The sequence below is a fragment of the Phascolarctos cinereus genome, unplaced genomic scaffold (genome assembly GCF_003287225.1).
Source record: "Phascolarctos cinereus isolate Bilbo 61053 unplaced genomic scaffold, phaCin_HiC Scaffold_4;HRSCAF=312, whole genome shotgun sequence".
NCBI lineage: Eukaryota > Metazoa > Chordata > Mammalia > Diprotodontia > Phascolarctidae > Phascolarctos > Phascolarctos cinereus.
In genome coordinates this window covers 359058290-359078377 of record NW_027555847.1, presented here as the reverse complement: position 1 = coordinate 359078377, position 20088 = coordinate 359058290, and the positions used below count along the sequence as shown (strand labels likewise).

The 20088-nt window shown below is 38.0% G+C and overlaps 1 protein-coding gene across 2 annotated transcripts in view; it reads left to right on the top strand.

Moving 5' to 3' along the window:
• Positions 1 to 224: 224 nt before the first annotated feature.
• Positions 225 to 20088, top strand: part of TARS1 (threonyl-tRNA synthetase 1) — a 35535-nt gene continuing 15671 nt past the window's right edge. Inside the window, exons 1-9 of one of the 2 annotated variants that reach the window (XM_020995313.2) lie at positions 225 to 460; positions 3748 to 3801; positions 5904 to 5981; positions 14490 to 14680; positions 16589 to 16712; positions 17752 to 17873; positions 18947 to 19064; positions 19648 to 19712; positions 19931 to 20009. In XM_020995313.2, coding sequence (XP_020850972.1) covers positions 404 to 460; positions 3748 to 3801; positions 5904 to 5981; positions 14490 to 14680; positions 16589 to 16712; positions 17752 to 17873; positions 18947 to 19064; positions 19648 to 19712; positions 19931 to 20009 — 888 coding nt within the window. In that variant the 5' untranslated portion in view covers positions 225 to 403. The remainder of the gene's footprint in view (positions 461 to 3747; positions 3802 to 5903; positions 5982 to 14489; positions 14681 to 16588; positions 16713 to 17751; positions 17874 to 18946; positions 19065 to 19647; positions 19713 to 19930; positions 20010 to 20088) is intronic. The other variant, XM_020995336.2, reaches the window with a different exon arrangement.

The following is a 20088-nucleotide window of genomic DNA, read 5'->3' as shown; positions in this document are numbered from 1 at the left end:
CCACTTTCTACCCTTGGCCTTCTCTCCTTTGGGATGAGAGGGTCTAGTGTTATTTGCATATGTCCCACCCCTCCGGCTTTCCGGGACAACCCAACTTCGAAACCAGCCATCCCACTGGCTGAGAAGATGAGCAGAGCAGGCCCGCCCCCCGCTTTGCTAATTGGGTACTGAAACCAGAAGGCGGGCTGAGCAGCTGCACAGCTTGGATGCGCTCCGGTTGCATCAGCTGGTGCGGTAGTTGTGGCCACGTGGCGCAAGCGCAGTGAAGGTGCGTGTCCCTGAGCCGCTTCTCCGTTCTTTATTCCTTTGGATTCCTTGGGGAGTCTCGACCGCTTTTCTTCCCCTTCGCGGAGGCTCCAGCTGTTCCTTTCTTGCCTCTTCGTGGCTCCCGTGGCTTCTGACGATGTCTCAGGAGGCAGCCCTCGATCCCTCAGGGAAAATGAGTGGGGAGGAAAAGCCGGTGAGTGCCGGGGGTTCTCGACGAGAGGGTGGGGTGCAGGACGGCCGTGGACGGCTGGTCGTTGTTTCTGGGGCCCGGAGCCTGTCCCGGGGGAGGCCCCCACGAGTGCCCCGGCCCCCCGAAACCCGGGCCCTTTCTGGGACTTCGCATTGGGGTGAGGGCGACTGTGGTTCTAAGACTCAGGATGTATGTACTTAGACAGCCGGAAGGACCTCACGTGCTCTCTATCCCAATATATTTTATATGGGGGGAAACGGCGGCCCAGAGAAGTTAAGTGACCGACCCACCATCGTATGATTGGGATTTGAAGCAAGCTGGTGTTTTTTCTACCATGCCAGTCAATCAATAAGTATTAATCACCTAGTGTGTGCTAGGCACTGTGCTAAGAGCTGTAAGGGATACAAAGAAACGCAAAGGGCAGCTCCTGCCTTCAGGAAGTCACAGGCTAATGAGGGAGACAACTTCAATCAATAAACATTTATTAACGGCTTGCTGTGCTTATAGGATACAAGGAAAGGCAAAAAAAAAATGACAAAGGGAAGGCACTAGAATTAAAAGGGCAAATTAAAAGAAAATTACGAAGGTCATTTTATAACTAGCAGTGTGGTCTCCTAGAAAGTGCACTGGATTTGAAATCAAGAGAACCTGGGTTCACATATTGACCCTACCACTTGCAATCTGTGACTTGAACAAATTACATTTACATTTAAGTCTTTAGGCCTCAGTTTCAGCACGTGTAAGATGAAGGAATTTTATCAGTCCTTTTCAGCTCTAAATATGTAACCCAATGGGTCTGGTTCTTATCAGGGGTTTAAAAACCAGGGTATGACATTTTTGTCTACTGCAACTCAGTGTTACTAAAAGCAGGAGGGGATGCACTCATTGATCTTAGGAATTTAAATGTGAAGAGTACTTAAATATATTTTTATTCATTTTGTTAAATTCACCAATTACATTTTTAGAAATTTTTAATAATTTAAAAAATTTTTGAATTTCCAAATATCCCTCTTTCCCCCACTTCCCTTACCAGTTCTTTCTCTGTAGGTGGATAGCATTTTTTTGTCATGGGTCCTTTGGATCACAGTAGCTAAATCTTTCATGGTTGAATTTATACTGTTATTGTGTACAATGCTGAGCCATTCCTAAATTGATGGGCAGCCCCACAATTTCCACTTATTTGCCACCACAAAAAGAACTGCCATAAATTTTTGTACATTTAAGTCCATTTCCCTTTTCCTTAATCTCTTTGGGTAGTGGTATTATTTGGATCAAAGGATATGCATGGTTTTACAACCCTTTGGGTATAGTTGGAATTTGGAATAATTTTAAGCACATAGTTATCTAATAGAGGAATTGTTGTTTGTCCTTCATTCTCAAAGACAAATACAACATACAGAAGATGCCATGACTTGCAAGTGAACTGCATTTAAGTGAGGGAGAACTGTGCAAGGTCACCAGCCTCAATTTCTCCTCCAGAGCTGTCTGGGTCCAGTGGCAAGATATAGATCTGTATGACTGGAGATGGCCCCTGGAAGCATTTGAAGACCTTGGACTTTTTAAGAAGCTAAGGTCCTTCAGAGTTCTCCCTTTAGTGGGGCAAAGTCCCATTTGGTTTTTAAGGCTGGTTAAAGAATGGTCCCTTTTATTTAAAAAAAAGAACTGGGAGGAGAAGACCTTCAGGGTTTCTGGCCAAAACAGAAACAATTACTATTTACATTCACTCTGAGCCTTAGGGGCCCACTAACTGGTGCTTGGGCTGGGATCTGTTGTTGGCTAATCTGTGAGAGGCTGAGTGAATTGGATTTAAGACTTGATCTTTAAGACATCTAGCCTGTAAATTCTGATTATCTTGCTAGGTTTCTGCCATCAAAATTTACATTCCTTTGGGCTAAGCACCCAGAGGTAAGGATATGATACCTTTTGTGGACCCAGGGAAAACTAGGAGGGAAGGGAAAGGGAGGAAAACAGGAGACAACAGAAGGAGCTGAGTTGCCCAACTGAAACTGTCTGTTGGGTCCCCATGAGGCAGCTTGGACTACTTACAGGTTGTTGTTTGTCCTTCTGTTCTGGAAGAGGACTATGGCTTCAGGAAGATACCATGAATTGGATTTGAGTAAGGGAGGACTGTGCAAAGTTACCAGCCTCAGCTAGCTCCTCTGGAACCATCTGAGTCCAGTGGCAACATACAGGAAGACTGGAGGTGGCCTCCAACAGAGGAATACAAATGGAGCAGTCTCCTTCCCTACAGATATATAGATTTGTTCAGATGAGTTTAAATAATGTTATGCCTAGAGATTGAGAGATAGAGGAGATAAGATAAGGCTGTGAAAGTCTTCCATCATTAAATAGTTTGACTTTATATCCATTATTAACTAGTTAAGAGTATTCTGTGGTTCAGTGGTGCTGTTGTTAGGAAGAAGTCCTGGTGAGGTTTGGGGGTGCTGGGACCCCAAAATCAGAACATGTAGGTCCTGCCCAAAAGAATTCGACCCAAGCCTTCTTTCAGCCAAAGACAAGGTTTATTAGAACATGTATTATATTGGGCGGACTCTTAAGGAGTCTGAACATTAGTAAGCTATTAGCTAGATTATAAGAATCTAAGCAGTGGCTGGATTTTAAGAATCTGAGCACCTTAGTGGAGACAAGATGGAACTTATATACGGAAAGACTGTGGGAGGGATCTACGGAGTGGCCAAGTAGTTTGGGGTGACTGGAGGGGGAAGGGTCTAAGGAAGATCTAAATGGGAGTGGCCAGTAAGCTGGGGTGAACAGAGCTCCTGGACCTGGACCACTTGACCAGGGGAGAATGGAGCCTAGTTAGATTTAAGGGTGGGAAATGGCTGGGGGCCCGTAGGGAGGTCCACAGTGAAAAGCCAATTGGTGAGGATTAAAGCCTCAGGGGAACACTGGAGATTTGGCCATGTGTGAAAGTTCCACGGTTTTTCCTTTTTGGGGTCTAGATCCCATCCTCTTCAGTCCCACTTCTCAGTCTTAAAGAAAAAGGGAAGGTAGAAAATAAGCATTTATGTAGCTCCTACTATGTGCTGTGCTAAGTGTTTTTTTAATAAATATTACTTCATTTGATCCTTCTATTCTTTTCCTATCCTATCTGTCCCCATAATTGATAGCACAAGGTCTGTTGAATAGTAAGATAGAAGTAGTACCAATAATTCTGGTGGCTCAAAATTTGTTTTTGCTTAGTTAGGTTTTTGTTATTTCTCTTAGTCACTGACTAGCCCCAAATCTATGCTTTATTGACACAGCTGTTTAAAACTGTTCATTTGCAGATGTTAAACTTAAGAGTTGATTGTATCCAAATGACTGAGGTGGCAGGGGAGAAGGTGAGAATTTGAACTTTACGAGCAAATACTGTTAAGTAAATAACATATTTCCCAAAGGCTAAACGTGAGACACCTTCTTGTTTTCCCCACTGTAGACCAGGTCTGTATTTGATTGCTTCCTCTTATGAAGTCTCCTTATCAAGTACCTGCTGTGTGCCAGGCATTGAAACTATGCACTTGGGGATACAAAAAGAGGTAAAAGATAGTTCCCCTGCCCTCAAGGATGCAAACAAATATATACAAAGTAAGACCTATATAGGGTGGCTAGGAAATAAGTAAGAGGCACTAGAAATAAGAGAGATTGGGGAAGGCCTCTTAGGAAAGGTGGGCTTTTAGTTGCTGCTTAAAGGAAGCCAGGGATATCAGTAGCCAAAAGTGGAGGAGGGAGAGCATTCTAGGAAGCGGGGTCAGCCAAGGAAAATGCGTAGAGCTGAGAGATCAGTGTCTTTATTTGTGGTTTGAAGAGTACATGGCAGGAAATGTAAGATGGGAAAAGTGGGGCATGAGGAAGGCTAAGTTTTGAAGGGCTTTGAATTCCAGTTTTGTATTTGATCCTAGTGGCAATAGGGAACTGCTGGAATTTATTGGCCAGATATTTTGCTAAGCAAGTAAGTGCTTAGCAAAGTATAATATCTCATTTGATCCTCACAACAACCCTCAGTGATAGGTGTTTCTTATAGTTTTCCCTTCCACATCACAGGATTAGGGCTCAGCAGCCCGTGGAAAAGCCACGTAAAATTTTTTGGCCCTCACTTTGTACCATAAAAGAAGTCTGAATTATTATTATATTAAAAGATAAAATATGTTGATATTATACAACACTGCACATGTATTTCATGCATTTCTGAGTTTCTACACTTCTGTATCGTCTGCTGGTCTTTGCATGTTTTCCGTCTCTTCTGCGAAACTCCCCAAAAATTCTCATTTAATTTCTCCTGCTGACCGGCAGTATATTGAAATGGTAATGGGGAAAGTCCAAAAGGGATAACTATTATCCTCATTTTACAGATTAGGAAACTGAGAAAAACAGGTTCACTGACTTGCCCAGGGTCACAAAGTTAATAAGTATCTGAGGTCAAAACTGGTCAGGTCTTCCTAACTCCAGGCCTAGAACTGTATCCACTGTGCCACTTAGCTGCTCAGTAGGAAGTTAATCAGAGATGAATAGAAAAATTCATTCCTTGCTGTCGGTGCCTCAGATTGAAACTAGATAGCATGAATTTGTAATGCATCCAAACAGTAACTTTTGTGACTTTGTCTTGTAGTTCTAAACTTCTTTCAAGTAAAATTGGTGAAGGTGGATAGTGGGATTGACCCAAAGTAAGAGATTTGAAGGGCTGCAGCGACAGAACGACAAGGGGGCAAGGGATTCAAGGGTAGAGGACAGTCTTCATTCAAAAGGCTAATTGAGTCAAGCCAGGTTTGTGAGCATACACCTGTAATCCTTGCTGCTAGGTGAGATTCAGACTGGTGTATTGCTTAAGCTTGAGAATTCTGAACAGGAGTAGCTAAAGCTGATAAGTTGTCCACACTAAGGCTGCACCATGTGGTGAATCTTCAGGAGGAGCAGGGATCTGTCAAGCTGGTTATGGAGCAGTAAATCAGTCCAGGTCAGAATGGAGCTTATCAAAGATTCTCTGCCATTCTACAGTAGCATCTGGCCTATGAGTAGCCACTGTACTCCCAGCTTGGGTACAGTAGGGAGACCCAGTCTCAATCAAACAACAGACAAACAAATAAATAAAGGGTTAAGACAGAAGGACTGAAACCAGGGGAGGGAAAATTACTAGGTCAAGAGGAAATAAACTGTATACTTGCCTTTTTATATACTCAATACTTTATGCAAATGTAAACTAATTAAAATAAAGAAAGCTAATGAATATGAAATACTGTATATACTTGTACCTGAGTCCCTTCTGCCTAAACAAGATTTGTCACGTTAGATACTAGCTGCTTATTATTACTCATAAAATTTTATAGTTTTTTTTTTAAGTTGGACTTTTTGCTAATTTTATTTTAGCTTCTGTGAAAAACATTCCAAGATTTTTTTGGGGGGAATTTTTAAATGTAAATCCATAAACTTTGTTTTTTATCTTATTCAGTTAGGTGGAGGTGAAGAAAAGCAAAAAGAAGGAAAAAAGAAAAATAAAGAAGGATCTACTGATGGAGGTCGAACAGAGGTAAATTTCTTTAATATTTAGAAATTTTTTTTAAATTAATTCATTTTTAGTTTTCAACAATCACTTGCATAAGCTTTTGAGCTTTAAATTTTTTCCACCTCCCTCCCCAAGACAGCATGTAATCTGATATAGGCTCTACATGTACGTTTCTATTAAACATATTTTCATATTAGTCATATTGTAACAAAAAATTAGAAACAATAGGAGGCCATAAGAAAGAAACAAACAAAACTGAAGAAAAAAATAGCAAACAATATGCTTCAATCTGCATTCCAACTCCATAGTTCTTTCTCTGGATGTGGATAGCATTTTCCATCAGACTTTTGGAGATGTCTTAGATCTTTGCATTACTAAGAAGAGCTAAGTCTGTCAAAGTTAGATATTTTATGTTAGTCACCTCACAGCATGGCTTTTACTGTGTACAATGTTCTCCTGGTTCTGCTCATTTCACTCAGCATCAATCCGTATAAGTCCTTCCATATTTTTCTGAAGTCCATTTGCTCATCATTTCTTATAGCACAATAAACTGCAACTTATTTAGCTGTTCCCCAATTGGTGAGTATCTCCTCAATTTGCAATTCTTTGCTACCACAGAAGGAGCTGCCATATGTATTTTTGTACATGTGGGTCCTTTTCTCATTTTTATGATCTTTTTGGGATATAGCCCTAGAAGTGCTATTGCAGGGTCAAAGGTTATGCACAATTTTATAGCCCTTTGGGCATAGTTCCAAATTGCTCTCCAGAATGGTTGGATCAGTTCACAGCTCTACCAACAATGCATCAGTGTTCCAAATTTCCCACATCTTCTCCAACATTTATCATTTTCCTGTTTTGTCATACTGGGCCAATCTGATAGGTGTGAGGTGATATCTCAGAGTCATTTTGATTTGCGTTTCTCTGATCAGTAGTGATTTAGAGCATTTTTTCATAGGACTTTAATTTCTTCGTCTGAAAACTGCCTGTTCTTATCCTTTGACCATTTATCAATTGAGGAATGACTTGTATTTTTACAAATTTGACTTAGTTCTCTATATATTTTAGAAATGAGGCCCTTTTCAGAGACTGGGTATAAAAATTCTTTTCCAGTTTTCTGCTTCCTTCCTGATCTTGGTTGCATTGCCTTTTTGTGGAAAAATTTTTCAATTTAATGTAATCAGTATTATCCCTTTTTCATTTCATAGTGTTCTCTGTCTCTTGTCAGTTTATAAATTCTTCCATTCTCCATAAATGTGACAGGTAAACTATTCCTTGTTCTCCCAGTTTGCTTATAGTTTCAGCCTTTATATCCCATTTTGACTTTATTTTGGTATATAGTATAAGTTTTTGGACTATGCCTAGTTTCCCCTTCATTGGTGTTGAATTCACCCTTTTCATTTTTTGATACTAGTAATTTGTTCTTCTTTTTTTAATTAAGTTAACCAAAGGTTTGTTTACTTTATTGGTTTTCCATAAAACCAGCTCTTAGTTTTATTAATTCAATAGTTTTCTTAATTTCAGTTTTATTAATCTCTCCTTTGGTAGTTTTTTTGGTTAGGCAATGGGGTTAAGTGAATTGCCCAGGGTCACACAGCTAGTAAGTGTTATGTATCTGAGGCCCGATTTGAACTCAGGTCCTCCTGAATCCAGGGCCGGGGCTCTATCCACTGTGCCACCTAACTGTCCCTGGTTTTTAGTATTTCTAATTTGGCATTTAATTGGGGATTTTTAATTTTTTTTTCTGTTTTTTTTTTTAGTTGCATGCCCAATTCATTGATCTCCTCTTTCTCTATTTTATTGATGTACGCATTTAGAGATATAAGACTTCCCCTAAGAACTGCTTTCACTGCATCCTATAAGTTTTGGTATGTTGTCTCATTATTGTCATTCTCTTGGATAAAGTTACTAATTGTTTCCATGATTTGATGTTTGACCCATTCGTTCTTTAGGATTAGATTATTGAATCTCCAATTAATTTTTAGTCTGTCTTTCCATGACCCTTTATTACGTATAATTTTTATTGCATCATGATCTGAAAAGGATGCATTTATTGCCCTTCTCCATTAGATTATGAGGTTTTTATCCCCTAGTACATGGTCACTTTTTGTATAAGTGCCATGTACCACCGAGAAAGATATATTCCTTTCTATCCCCATTCAGTTTTCTCCAGGGGTCTACTATCTAACTTTTCTAAAATTCTATTCACCTCTTTAACGTCTTGTTTATGTTGTGGTCAGATTTATCTAGTTCAGAGAGGGGGGAGGTTAAGATCTCCCACTACTATAGTTTTGTTATCTATTTCTTCCTGTAACTTCCTAAACTTCACCTCTAAGAATTTGGATGCTGTACCACTTGGTGCTGCATATATGTTTAGTAATGATATAATGAACTTCATTGTCTGTGGTGGTAAGATCTTTTTGTGCTTTTGCTTTGTCTGAGATCAGAATCACTACCCCTGCTGTTTTTTACTTCACCTGAAGCATAATATATTCTACTGCAACCTTTTACCATTACCCTATGTGTATCCCTCTGTTTCATATGTGTTTCTTGTAAACTACATATTGTAAGATTATGATTCTTAATCCATTCTGCTCTCCACTTCTGTTTTATGGGAGAGTTTATTCCATTCACATTCACAGTTATGATTACTATCTGTGTCTTTTTCTCTATCCTATTTCCCTCCTATTTATGAGTTTCTTGCTCCTTTCTCTCTTCACTGGTGTTTTGAGTTTGACCACCGCCTCCCTTCTATTAGCCCCCTCCCTTTTCTTCCCCTTTACTCTTATTACTTCTTCCCTCCCTTCTATCTCTTCTCCCTTTTCTTTCCCCTTTTCCCTCCTATTGCTTATAGGGCAAGTTAGTCCCAAGGTTTGGGGGTTTTGTTCATCTGTTTTCAGGGATACTTCCAGGGACCTATAAATTTTCAGTTCTTCCAAGGTGGTATATGATAAGGGGCAAGGTGTTTACTCCTTTCCTGGCCTGTGTTCTGGTGTATGAGTGACCACAAGCACTCTTTTCTGACTTGGAACTGTGAGGAGGATTTCCTCTCTACCATGCTGGCACTCTTCCTTGTCCCAGGACTGCCACCCAGAACTGTGACCCAGATCCAAGCATGGGCAAAGCAAGAGATTCCTGCCTTAGCACTGGCAAAGAGATCTCTGCAATCCCCCTCTGAACAGCACCTGATTCCCCCTCAGCCTGTGAGTCAGAAGCCCCCAAAGCAGCTGCCACGCCAGGACTGGGGCTGGGACTGAGCTTCTCTCTCACCACAGTCACAGATCATTCCTACTGACCTTTTAAGTTGCCTTTGACGTTCATGGATTGAGAAGTCTGGAAACCACTACACCTGTCCGTGATTCAGTACTCTGAGGGCTGCTCCAGGTTTGCTGAGGCCTGTTTTGCTTGCCCCCCCCCACCAAACTGGGTTCCTCTCCCTGCCTGGCATGATATGCCTTTTCCGATCAACTGTCTAGGTTGTCTTGGGCTGGAAATTTGTTTCACTGTCTTTTTGTGGATTCTACTGCTTTAGAATTTGTTTAGAGCCATATTTTACAGTTATTTGGAGCGGTTTGGGGGAGAGCTCAAGGAAGTTACTGCTTTTATTCTAACCGTCTTGGCTCCGTCCCCCCGAGCTAAATTTAAAAAAAAAGACACTATCAGATTATCAGTTGAAGGAATCTATTTTTTTTCCTTTGATATCCAAAGTTAGGTCTAGGAATTTTAATATTTTAGGAATTTACATTCTGCTACTTATAATTACATAATGCTAAAGGAAGCATCAGGGAGAAAAGATTTTCTAAAAAGAGAATTGAGATTAGAAGCTGTTCATGAGGGGAAAAACAAAACAGATGAGAACAAGAGATTTACAGGGAGACATATACCGGTGGGACAGCTTTAGAACTAACATGTTGAATTTTTGTTTATTTTTTAAGGAAGTTTGGAATGGAGATTCAGTTTTGTACACAGCCCTTATTTTCTGTTCTTTGTATGTGGAAATTTGTTAACCCTTTTTTGTGAAGCACTGAATAACAAAAATTCTAAAAATATTAAAATAGAAAGGAAGCAGGAAAAAAAAATTGGTTGTGAAGAGGAGTTTATGGCCAAAAAAGTTAGAAACGGATTCTAGGACATTTTTATTGAAGACTTAAGAACTATTAATATAGTTCTTAAGTTTATATTGAAAAAACAAGGAGCTTAAAAGGAACCCAGTTTTCTGAATCCTGGAGGTTGGTATGGACCAGAGGTTACCTTGAAAATCATTTAGTCTAGGTTGTACCTTCTGGGATTTCTCAGAACCTAGAGGGGACACTGATCCTGTAGAAAGACAAATTGCTCTGGAATCTAAGGAACTGGGTTCAAAGGCCACCTCTGTATGACCATAGGAAAGTCACTTAATTTCCATGGGCCTCAGTTTCATCATCTGTAAAAAAGAGGCAGTTGGAATAGATGACTTTCCTCGGTCCCTTCTAGCTCTAAAACCCATAATCTTTCTCCTATCCCTGCGAACCACATTTCATTGGACTTAGACTCACACTTAGACTCAACCTATATTTAAACATCTCTGGTTGTAGGGTGACAGGGTGTAATTATTTAGCTTTTGTGCCCTTCTTCTGTTCTGTTTGATGTTGACAGCCTATGAGTAATGTTCCACTTTCTGTTTTAGTCATTTTAGGCATTTTACCAGAAGTCAGTACAAAATTTCCAGTGGAATGCAGCAGAACAAAGGAACCAGTTTTTAGCTGTGTGTTAGAACAGGTTTCACTAGCTTTTCGTAGAGCTCTCTCTATCAGTAATGTAGCTGATTAATTTGTAATCTTTAGTTTACTTCCTCCAACTCTTCCCTCTCAGCAAAGAATTGTGCCTCTTCTTTTACTAAGGATATAGAGGCTATCCATTGTGAACTCTCTTTCTGTACCTGAGAACTCCTAACCATCAGTGTCTGTTCTCTTTGTTTGACAAAGAGCAGGTCCTTCCTGCCAAGATCAGCCTTCTATTGATGTCGTTTCTAGTTCACTTTTTTGGCCATCCTCTCTTACCTAGTTCTTTGTTATTGCTTCCCTTCACTTGATAGTACCATCTCCTCAACCTATCACTGTATCTCTGTCCTACCTTTCACACACAGATCTTTAGAAGAAGCTGTCCATAGTCATCATTGTTGTAAGGGTTAGTATGAAAGAGTAATGTGAAAGAAACCACAAAAGAAAATTGGCATAGTTTTTGAGCAGGGAGTGATAGAATTAGACCTATGCTTTAGATTATTTTTAGCAGCTCTATAAAGTATGGGAAATTATGGATCCTATCAATTTATGTTCTTCCTTCCCTCTGCAGCAGACATTGGCACATAAACAGTAATCACCCTCATGGTGGTCTTTTTATTTGTGCTCATCATTGCACTGCAAGTGAGGTAACCAAGTGTTTCATGATGCTTCTTATCTTGGCTATGTAGTGAAACTGGCTCCTTCATTTGCTTTTCTGAGGAGAACTTGTTACTGGTCCTTCAAAACAGAAACACCTTTGTCCATTTTGCTTTCATCTGTAATGAGAATATCAGTATGGATGTAATTCAGTTTTTGTAGGAGTGTATTTTCTCATTTGGTTAGATAGAAACTTCATATTTAAAGTAGTACCAAGAGTTAAATTAATGTTTATAAATGTCTTAAAGCCGTGCAATTTCTCAGACTCTCTCCTTTTCTGTTTTGCCACCATCACGGAAGCTATACAAGGCTGAAGACTTGTATTTTTATCTACTTCATGAGAAAATGGGGTCCAAGTACAAGCACAAGTACCCACATCAAGATCTCCTTCATGGTGTGGAGTGGTGTAATGAGACCCATACCTCGAATATCACTCTGTAACTAAAAGAGGAACTCTTTATGTACAAAAATACTTATAGCAGATCTTTTCGTAGTTGCCCAAAATTAGAAACTAATGGTGTCCTTTGTGGGAAATGGCTAAGCAAATTGTGATCTGTGAATGTAGTGAACTGTTGTGCCATAAGAATGATGAAATAACCAATTTCAGAGCAATGTGAGAGGACTTTATGGAAGGATGCAGAGTAAAGTGAGCAGAACTATGAGAACATTCTGAAATTTAATAGTATAGAGGGGGGGAAAACAAACTTTAGAAGTCTTTACAGATTGTTATTGATAAACCACAAGTCAAAAAGAATAGAAATGATAACACACCACTCACTTCCGAACAGAGAGGTGATAAATTTAAAATGCAGAAAGGTATATAGATTTTCATCCTTGACCAAGTTTGAGAATTTGTTTTGCTGGACAATGCATTTATGGGCTTCATATTATCATTGTTTGTTCATTTTTGTTTTTTGCTCAGTTGCAGAGTGGTGTGAGGATTGGGTAAATCAAAGGGGGAAAATGTAGTTGGAAAAGAATTGTAATTAGCAGTGACATTAAAGGTACTAAATTTTGAGAAACTTTGCACTAAAAGCAAGTTTGCCCAATACTTTAATATTATTGTTGTCATAATTTTTGTTACAAATATCTACGCATGAATTGTAATTTTAAAAAATCCAATCTTTAGTCCCTGTAGCACAGACTATTCTCTGTGCATAGTTGACTTACTTCAGCTGCTCTTCCCAGCTTTGTTTTCTTTGTCATTTCATCTTCCTTATATAGTACATGAGGAGTTATGATATCAGAGTCCAGACGTGGTGGCTCTGATGTCATTGATGGAAAAAAAGTTTGTAGCCTTAAATCCCTTTTTGTCTTCAGATTTCATGTGAATGTCATAAGAGATATGATTTCTTTCTTCTGGTAATGGATCTACTTGTTGGTTGATCAACAGTGATTTCCTGTTTAATAGGCATACATCTATAAATATTTGTAAACCATCCAAAACTGTTAGTCAATATAGAAATAGAAGGAAATTTTTTTTAATGTAGTGATTCTTCCCCCCCCCCCCACCAGTACTGAGTGCCATTGTACTTATTATTCTCTGGGTTTCTGTGACTAAAAAATACATCCTAGTGTGGTTGAGTTACTTACTAATGATGAACTTTTTCTTTTTATAAAATTGATAGTAATATTTTAATTGTTTAGTGCTTTGATTTACAAATATTTCTCTTCCCCTCCATCTATCTGTTCATTATCAAAGAATAAAAAAGAGATGAAAAGGCACTTCATCAAAACTAACCAACATAGTTGATGAATCTTTTCATATAGGTAGTTACGATTGGCTCTTGGAAAGCAGACAGCTGTTGCCAAAACTTCTGGTCCTTTCCAGCATGGCATGGACTGCCAGAGCTTGTGTCCAGGGCTAGGAAGTTGATTCTGGTTTTCCCCCTACCTGTTTGACTGTTGCTTCTCAGCTTTCTTTGTGGGATCTTCATCCAGATCATACCTGTCATTAGTGGAGGCCTTCCTAGGGCTCTGTCCTGGGCCCTCTTCTTCCTCTGTAATCTTTCTCTTGGTGATCTCATCAGCCCCTATAGATTTAGTGATCATCTCTGTATTGATGATTCTGAAATCTACTTATCCATCCCTAACCTCTCTGTTGACCTGCAGTCTAGCATGTTGGACATTTTGAACTGCTTATCCTGCAGAGATACTAAACTTAGAATTTTCAAAACTGAACTCATTATTTTCTCCCAAAAAACCTTCCCTTCTTCCTAATTAGCTTCCCTATTATTAGATACCACCATCCTCCCAGGCTTGTGATCTAGGTCTCATTCTTAACTCCTCACTTTACCATCACCATTCCCCTGCCCCCACCAAATCCAGTTTGTTCCTAAGACATGTCAGTTTCTGCTGCTACCCTGGGACAGGGCCCTCATCATCTCATACCTTATGCAGTAGCCTGCTAGTATGTCTGCCTACCTCAAGTGTCTCCTTACCCTAGCTCATCCACCATTCGTTTATCACAGTGATCTTCCTAAAGCCCAGGTCTGACTATGTCACCCTCCCTAAATGCCAGTGGTTCCCCATCAACTCCAGGATCAAATAATATAAAATTCCCTGGCTTTTAAATGCCATTACCTTTCCATCTTCATCAGGAAACCTTTCCTCATCTCGCTGAATGCTAGTGCCTTTCCTCTTGATTATTTCTGCTTCTTCTTGTGCATAGTTTACACATAGTTGTGTGCGTGTTGCCTCCACTATTAGACTATGAGCTCCTTAAGATCAGGGACTATCTTTTGTCTTTCTTTGTATCCCCAGTGCTTAGCACAGTACCTGGCATGTTAAGTGCTTAATAAATGACTAACCTGGTCATCAGACCTCATGTAGAACATCATGTTCAGTTGTATGTATGAATGAATGATGAGCATTTATTATATATTATCTTAGGGCTAAAAGGCAATCTAATCCATCTCAACCCCCCCCCCCCATAAGACTATCTTGAAATGTTGCTTGATGAGAGTGGACTGTTTTGAACACTTTACGCTAGCACAGAACACAGTTGCTACCTTTTCATCCAAGGCACTTTGCACCAAACAAAATAAAATTTTTAAACTAAGAATGATGGTTTATCTATCCATCTGGCCTTTATTTTCCTCATCTTATTGTATTGCAGTTGAATCCTTGGCCCGAATATATCAACAAACGTCTTGAGATATATAATAAACTTAAAGCAGAACATGATGCCATTATGTTAGAGAAAGCTTCAAAAGATAGTCAGCCAATTAAAGTCACCTTACCTGATGGTAAGCAAGTTGATGCTGAATCCTGGAAGACTACTCCATACCAAGTGGCTTGTGAAATTAGGTATGAAACACCTTTATTTGTTTTTGTACTCTTTTATACTCAAATTAAGTTGCCTAATATAGTTTTATATTTTCTTCATTCATTGGGGTTAAAAAATCTATAGTTTATTGTAGTTTTATGGATTTAAGAGAAAATTTATTTTCTACTTTCTAATTTAATTTCTCATTTTAACTGCTTTAAAAGATATTTTTGTTTACTTAGTCAAATTTTGACCAGAAACAAGTGTCACATAAAACCTGAAAGAGGGTTTCCTTGTTGCACTTCCAGTCCCTGAATTGTGTGGTGCTCTGTGAAAAACCATTACACCAGAAGTGACAAGGTCATCAGGAATGAGAGTCTGGTTGTGGAAACACAGAAGACATTTTTGAGGGAGGATAAATGACACTCATGAGACTGAAAAGCTAAGTAAGGCCAGATTGCAGAAGGCTCTGAATACTAGGCCGTATACTCCTGTATAATTTTAGTATCACAGTACTTCATATAGGAAAGGCATGAAACAAACAGAGGCACAACACCAGTGATCTTGTCAGGAATGTCTTGTTGAATCCTCCTTCCTTCCTATCAAATTTTTCTGGTCTCTCAGGATCAAATTTTCCATTCCAGGCTGAAGGTGATCTCTTCCTTCTTTCAGTTTTTGAAATAGTTAGCAACACTTCATATTAGTATTGAGGAGATATAGTTTCTCCTCCCCCGCCCCCCCACTTTCCTGTCCTGTAGTCAAAGGTTATGTATGTTTAATGGAAAAAAAGAATCTTTGAATTATATCCATAGCACTTTGAATTTGACCCTTAATCACCTGCTGCTGTTACCTTTTTTTTTTTTGGTATCATCCTGAAATGTTATCACTTATATTGTGTTCTAAAATTTCCTATTTCTTCCAGCCCTTCAGCTACATTGTAAGCTCTTAAGGGTGGTGTATTTACCTTCAGTGCCTTGCAAATAGTGCTTAATGAACTGGTATTGATTGACTTGTAAAAAAAAAACTTTAAAATAAGATCATTTGTGATGATCAATGCCTTGGAACTATAGCTAAGCCTTATACACAGAAAAAAGTATCACATAGCTTTCAAATATTCTTTATTAGTGTAATGAAATACTTTTGTTATATCCAAAGCTTGATGACACGAAGCATCTTTTTACATTGTATAATTATGAACACAGGCCAGGCCAGAGTTCATACAGGTTTTATAAGCTTTGTTTCACTTAACAGAGAAAATAATGGAACTGTCTCATTGTCTTTTGAAAACAAAATATCCTTCCAAATTGTCTTAATAACAAAGTATTTAGAACAATTTTTGTTCACTGTAACTGTGTTGCTGTAAGTTATGGGAATATTTATTGTACCTTCAAAAAGAATTTTTCTGAACATAGTTAAAATATTCCTATAGTCGTCTGCAGCTTCTTTAGTGTTTTATCTGTTTCCCTAGGAGAACACATGTATAGTTTTAAAAGTCATAGGAAGTTATTTAAGCATCTTAAGAAACTTATTGTTAGGGCCTGAGTCATTCAGAATTGATTTTCTTTTTGGTAAGCTAATTTTATGTAGTAATAGATTAATTAACCCCACCACCACCACCCCACCCCACCCCCCACACACATACCTTGTCATGTAGAAGAACTGACTTTTCAGGTTAAATGAGAGACTTTATTCCATATTAAATCAGAACCTCAGAATTTTAGAAGTTGGCTAGATCTAAAGTTCATCCAGTATTTATTGAGTTATCCTTTTTACTTTATTTGGGTTTTTTTCTCTTACTTCTTTGATTTTGTTACTCTAATTTTAGGTGTTCTTAGTTTTCTTAACATTTCCATCAAAACTAAATGTTGGACTAAAAAGAATATCCCACAGTTTGACATTTCACCTGAATTATCATTATCATCATCATTGTTTTTTATTTTTGTTTTTAGTCAAGGCCTAGCTGATAGCACAGTAATTGCCAAAGTAAATAAAGTCATTTGGGATCTAGACCGCCCCCTGGAGGAAGACTGTACGTTGGAGCTTCTTAAGTTTGAGGATGCAGAAGCTCAAGCAGTAAGTTTTTAGTTGTCATGTTGTAACATTCATGTTTGTTGTCTTTTTCCCTGCTCATTTTTAAATTCTTGCCCAAAGGGCTATGTGTGATTAGCTAAAGTTCATAAAACTAATTTCAAAATTTTATGTACCGAATTTAACACTAAAAATTGACCTTACTGAATTTCAAGTTTATGTTTGTCTTTGTTCTTTGAGTTGGGGGGAGGAGACAAAATGTGTGTGTACTTTTATTTAAAATCAAGATGTGGCATTAAATGAATTCTCTTTCATTATCACAAAATGTTGGGGGATGGCGCTAGAATTTTTTTTTAAACATAATCATGAATTGGTGCAAAGTGAAATAAGCAGAACCAGGAAAACAATACACAAAATATCGAAAAGTTGTAAAGAACAAGCTTAGCCCCAGAGAAGAGACACGAGAAGATACCTCCCTGTGTTCCTTTGGAGATGAAGGAGTCCAAAGGAACATTGCATATAACATCAAATTTTTTTCATTGTGATTATGAACTTATTTTTCCTTTCCCTTCCCTTTGGTGGGGGGGATCTTAGTTATAAAAGATGGCATTCTGGGGCACTGGAAAGGTTGGGATATACAGGGAACAATCCATGAAATGTAAAGATGTTATAAATCTATTTTTAAAGTGATTGATAAATAATTATTACATTTTATATATTATTATAATTATATTTTATTATTTTAATAATGATTAATCAAAATGCTTAGTAAAAAGTCAAACTATATCACATATCCCTCTGAGTATTACCTCTTATGCCATGTGTTTTATCTCAAGATATGTAAATCAGTGTTTGAATTTGAAAGTCATTGTAGAATTTCTAATCAGGACAGATTCAAAGGTTCAAACTGTAAATCTACACAGTATTAGCAATATACTTATGTATTTAGGTTAGTTTAAAACAGATTAACTACTCTACTTTTAAATTACAGTCATAGCATCCAATTTTTTTCTTTATGTTTTGTAGAATGTATCGTAATGTACCCCTGGGACTCATGCCACCGTATTTGTCTTTCATTTTTCAGGTATACTGGCACTCAAGTGCTCATATAATGGGTGAAGCCATGGAGAGAGTCTATGGTGGATGCTTGTGCTATGGTCCACCAATAGAAAATGGCTTTTATTATGATATGTACCTTGAGAATGGGTAAGTTCAATTAAGTTTTGATTATATGAGTACATCAATTTAAAGGCTTCATAGCATGAGACATAACTAAGTGATAAGGTGGATTTTTTTTTTCCCGTGTTTTGCTTATAGAGTAAGTTTGGTTACTCTTAAGTTAACACTTATTATATATTTTCACAGTAAACAACTTAAACATTATTCCCTACGTACGAAGCAATGCTGGCTCTTAGGCTTTTTAATTCTTAGATCTCAGAAGCCATAGGGACCTTAGCTTTGGGGGAGGGAACAGTAATAACTCATGTGTATCAATAGTACTTTAAAGTTGGCAAAGTGCTTTCCTCACAATGGCTTTGCCAGATAGTCGGTGCAAACATAATTTGATTTTACTAATAAGGAAACTGAAGTTCAGAGTTCAAGTGAGTTCCTTATAATATACCCCACCCAAAAGTGACGGTCAGGATTCAAACCTACTTCTTCTAGAAGTATACCTTGCTACCTCTGAAGCTTTTCTCTTTCCACTGTGTGGCTTTCCTCATTTCCTGGCTAAGGTTCATATTATCTCCAAAGTAAGAATAGTGTCTGATATGACACTAATAAAAGTTATGCTAAAAGGTGGCAAAATCTCTAATGCACTGTATATGTTGTGTGTATGTGCATTATACACATGTAGAGCAGCTAGATGGTGCAGTGGATAGAACCTGGGGTCAAGTGAACCTGAGTTCAGATGTGACCTCAGACCCACAGCAAGTCACTTAACCTTATTTGCTTCAGTTTCCTCATTTGTAAAATGAGTTGGAGAAAGAAATAGCAAAGTACTCCAGTGTCTTTGCCAAGAAACCCCAAATGGGGTCACGAAGAGTCAAGCACCACTGAAACAACTGAACAACAACAATATGCCTGTATATATGTGTGCATATACATGTGTGTATTGTGTGTACATACACAACACATGTGTGTTTAAACGTGCATGTATACCTATTAGTGCTAATTTTCCTGATGAAACTAACATTTTTGTATTTTAAAATATTGTACCTTTGCGCTGTTTGTTGTCTTTAAAATTAAGACATTTATCTTTTTTTTCTTTTCACCTCCAGAGGCGTGTCTAGCAATGATTTCTCTGCTTTGGAGGCTTTATGTAAGAAAATCATTAAAGAGAAACAGTTATTTGAAAGACTGGAAGTTAAGAAAGAAACCTTGCTTGAAATGTTTAAGGTAAGTTGTACTTAGTACAGGAAGACACAGGTCTGAGGGGATTTTACTGCTTGGTTTTTATCACTGCCTCACATATTTATCTTCCTTTAGTGTTAGGAATTGTCTACCTGATGTTTAGTGTGCTAAGTTGAAGACTGTTGAGGAAACTTCTTGGATATTTCAATAATGTTAATTTTCATACATGAAGCATTTCTGTACTGAAGTGGTTACAGGTTATTCATGAATTACAGTATTCAGTTTTTGAAATCTTTATTAATATAATAGTTGCTTAATAAATTTATTGAACTTCAGGAATGAAGTACCTAGTATTGCAAGAGGAGATACAAAAATAAAAACGAGGTTGATCCTGCCTTCAGGAAAGTTACGTTGTATTCTATAGAAAGGGTGAAGGCGGGATATGGCAAGACAGTACAAGTTAAGGAGTGGTTGACATGTGAGCTAAGCTCTGAAGGAAGATGAGGATTCTGAGAGAGATGAAAAGAGAGCATTCCAGGAGTGGGGACAGTTTGTAGAAATAATTTATCATACAGAGCTGAACATTTAGATGAGAATTATATTACTTTCTAATTTTCTGTCTTTTTAGTACAATAAATTCAAGTGTCGGATCTTGAATGAAAAAGTGAATACTCCAACTACTACAGTCTACAGGTGAGATTACAATATCTTGTAATGATAGCACAAGAATTTATAGTGCACATATGGCAATGCTTTTTTTCTTTTCTTACTTAGTATTTAAGTTTATGTTTCTTTTTCTTATTGTGTATTTAAGTTTTAGACATTTTTTAAAAAAAGAATTTATACTTAATTCATTGTGGTGGAAGTCCATCCATTTAAAGTTTTGTGTAAATTGCCTTCATTTCTTTTAGGTGTGGTCCCTTAATAGATCTATGCAGAGGTCCTCATGTACGACATACTGGCAAGATTAAGACTTTGAAAATTCACAAGGTGAGTCTATGTAACCTCAGAATGACTATTTTGAAATGTTTTATCTAGAAGGCATTCCTAATCCTAGGTTTGAATATTT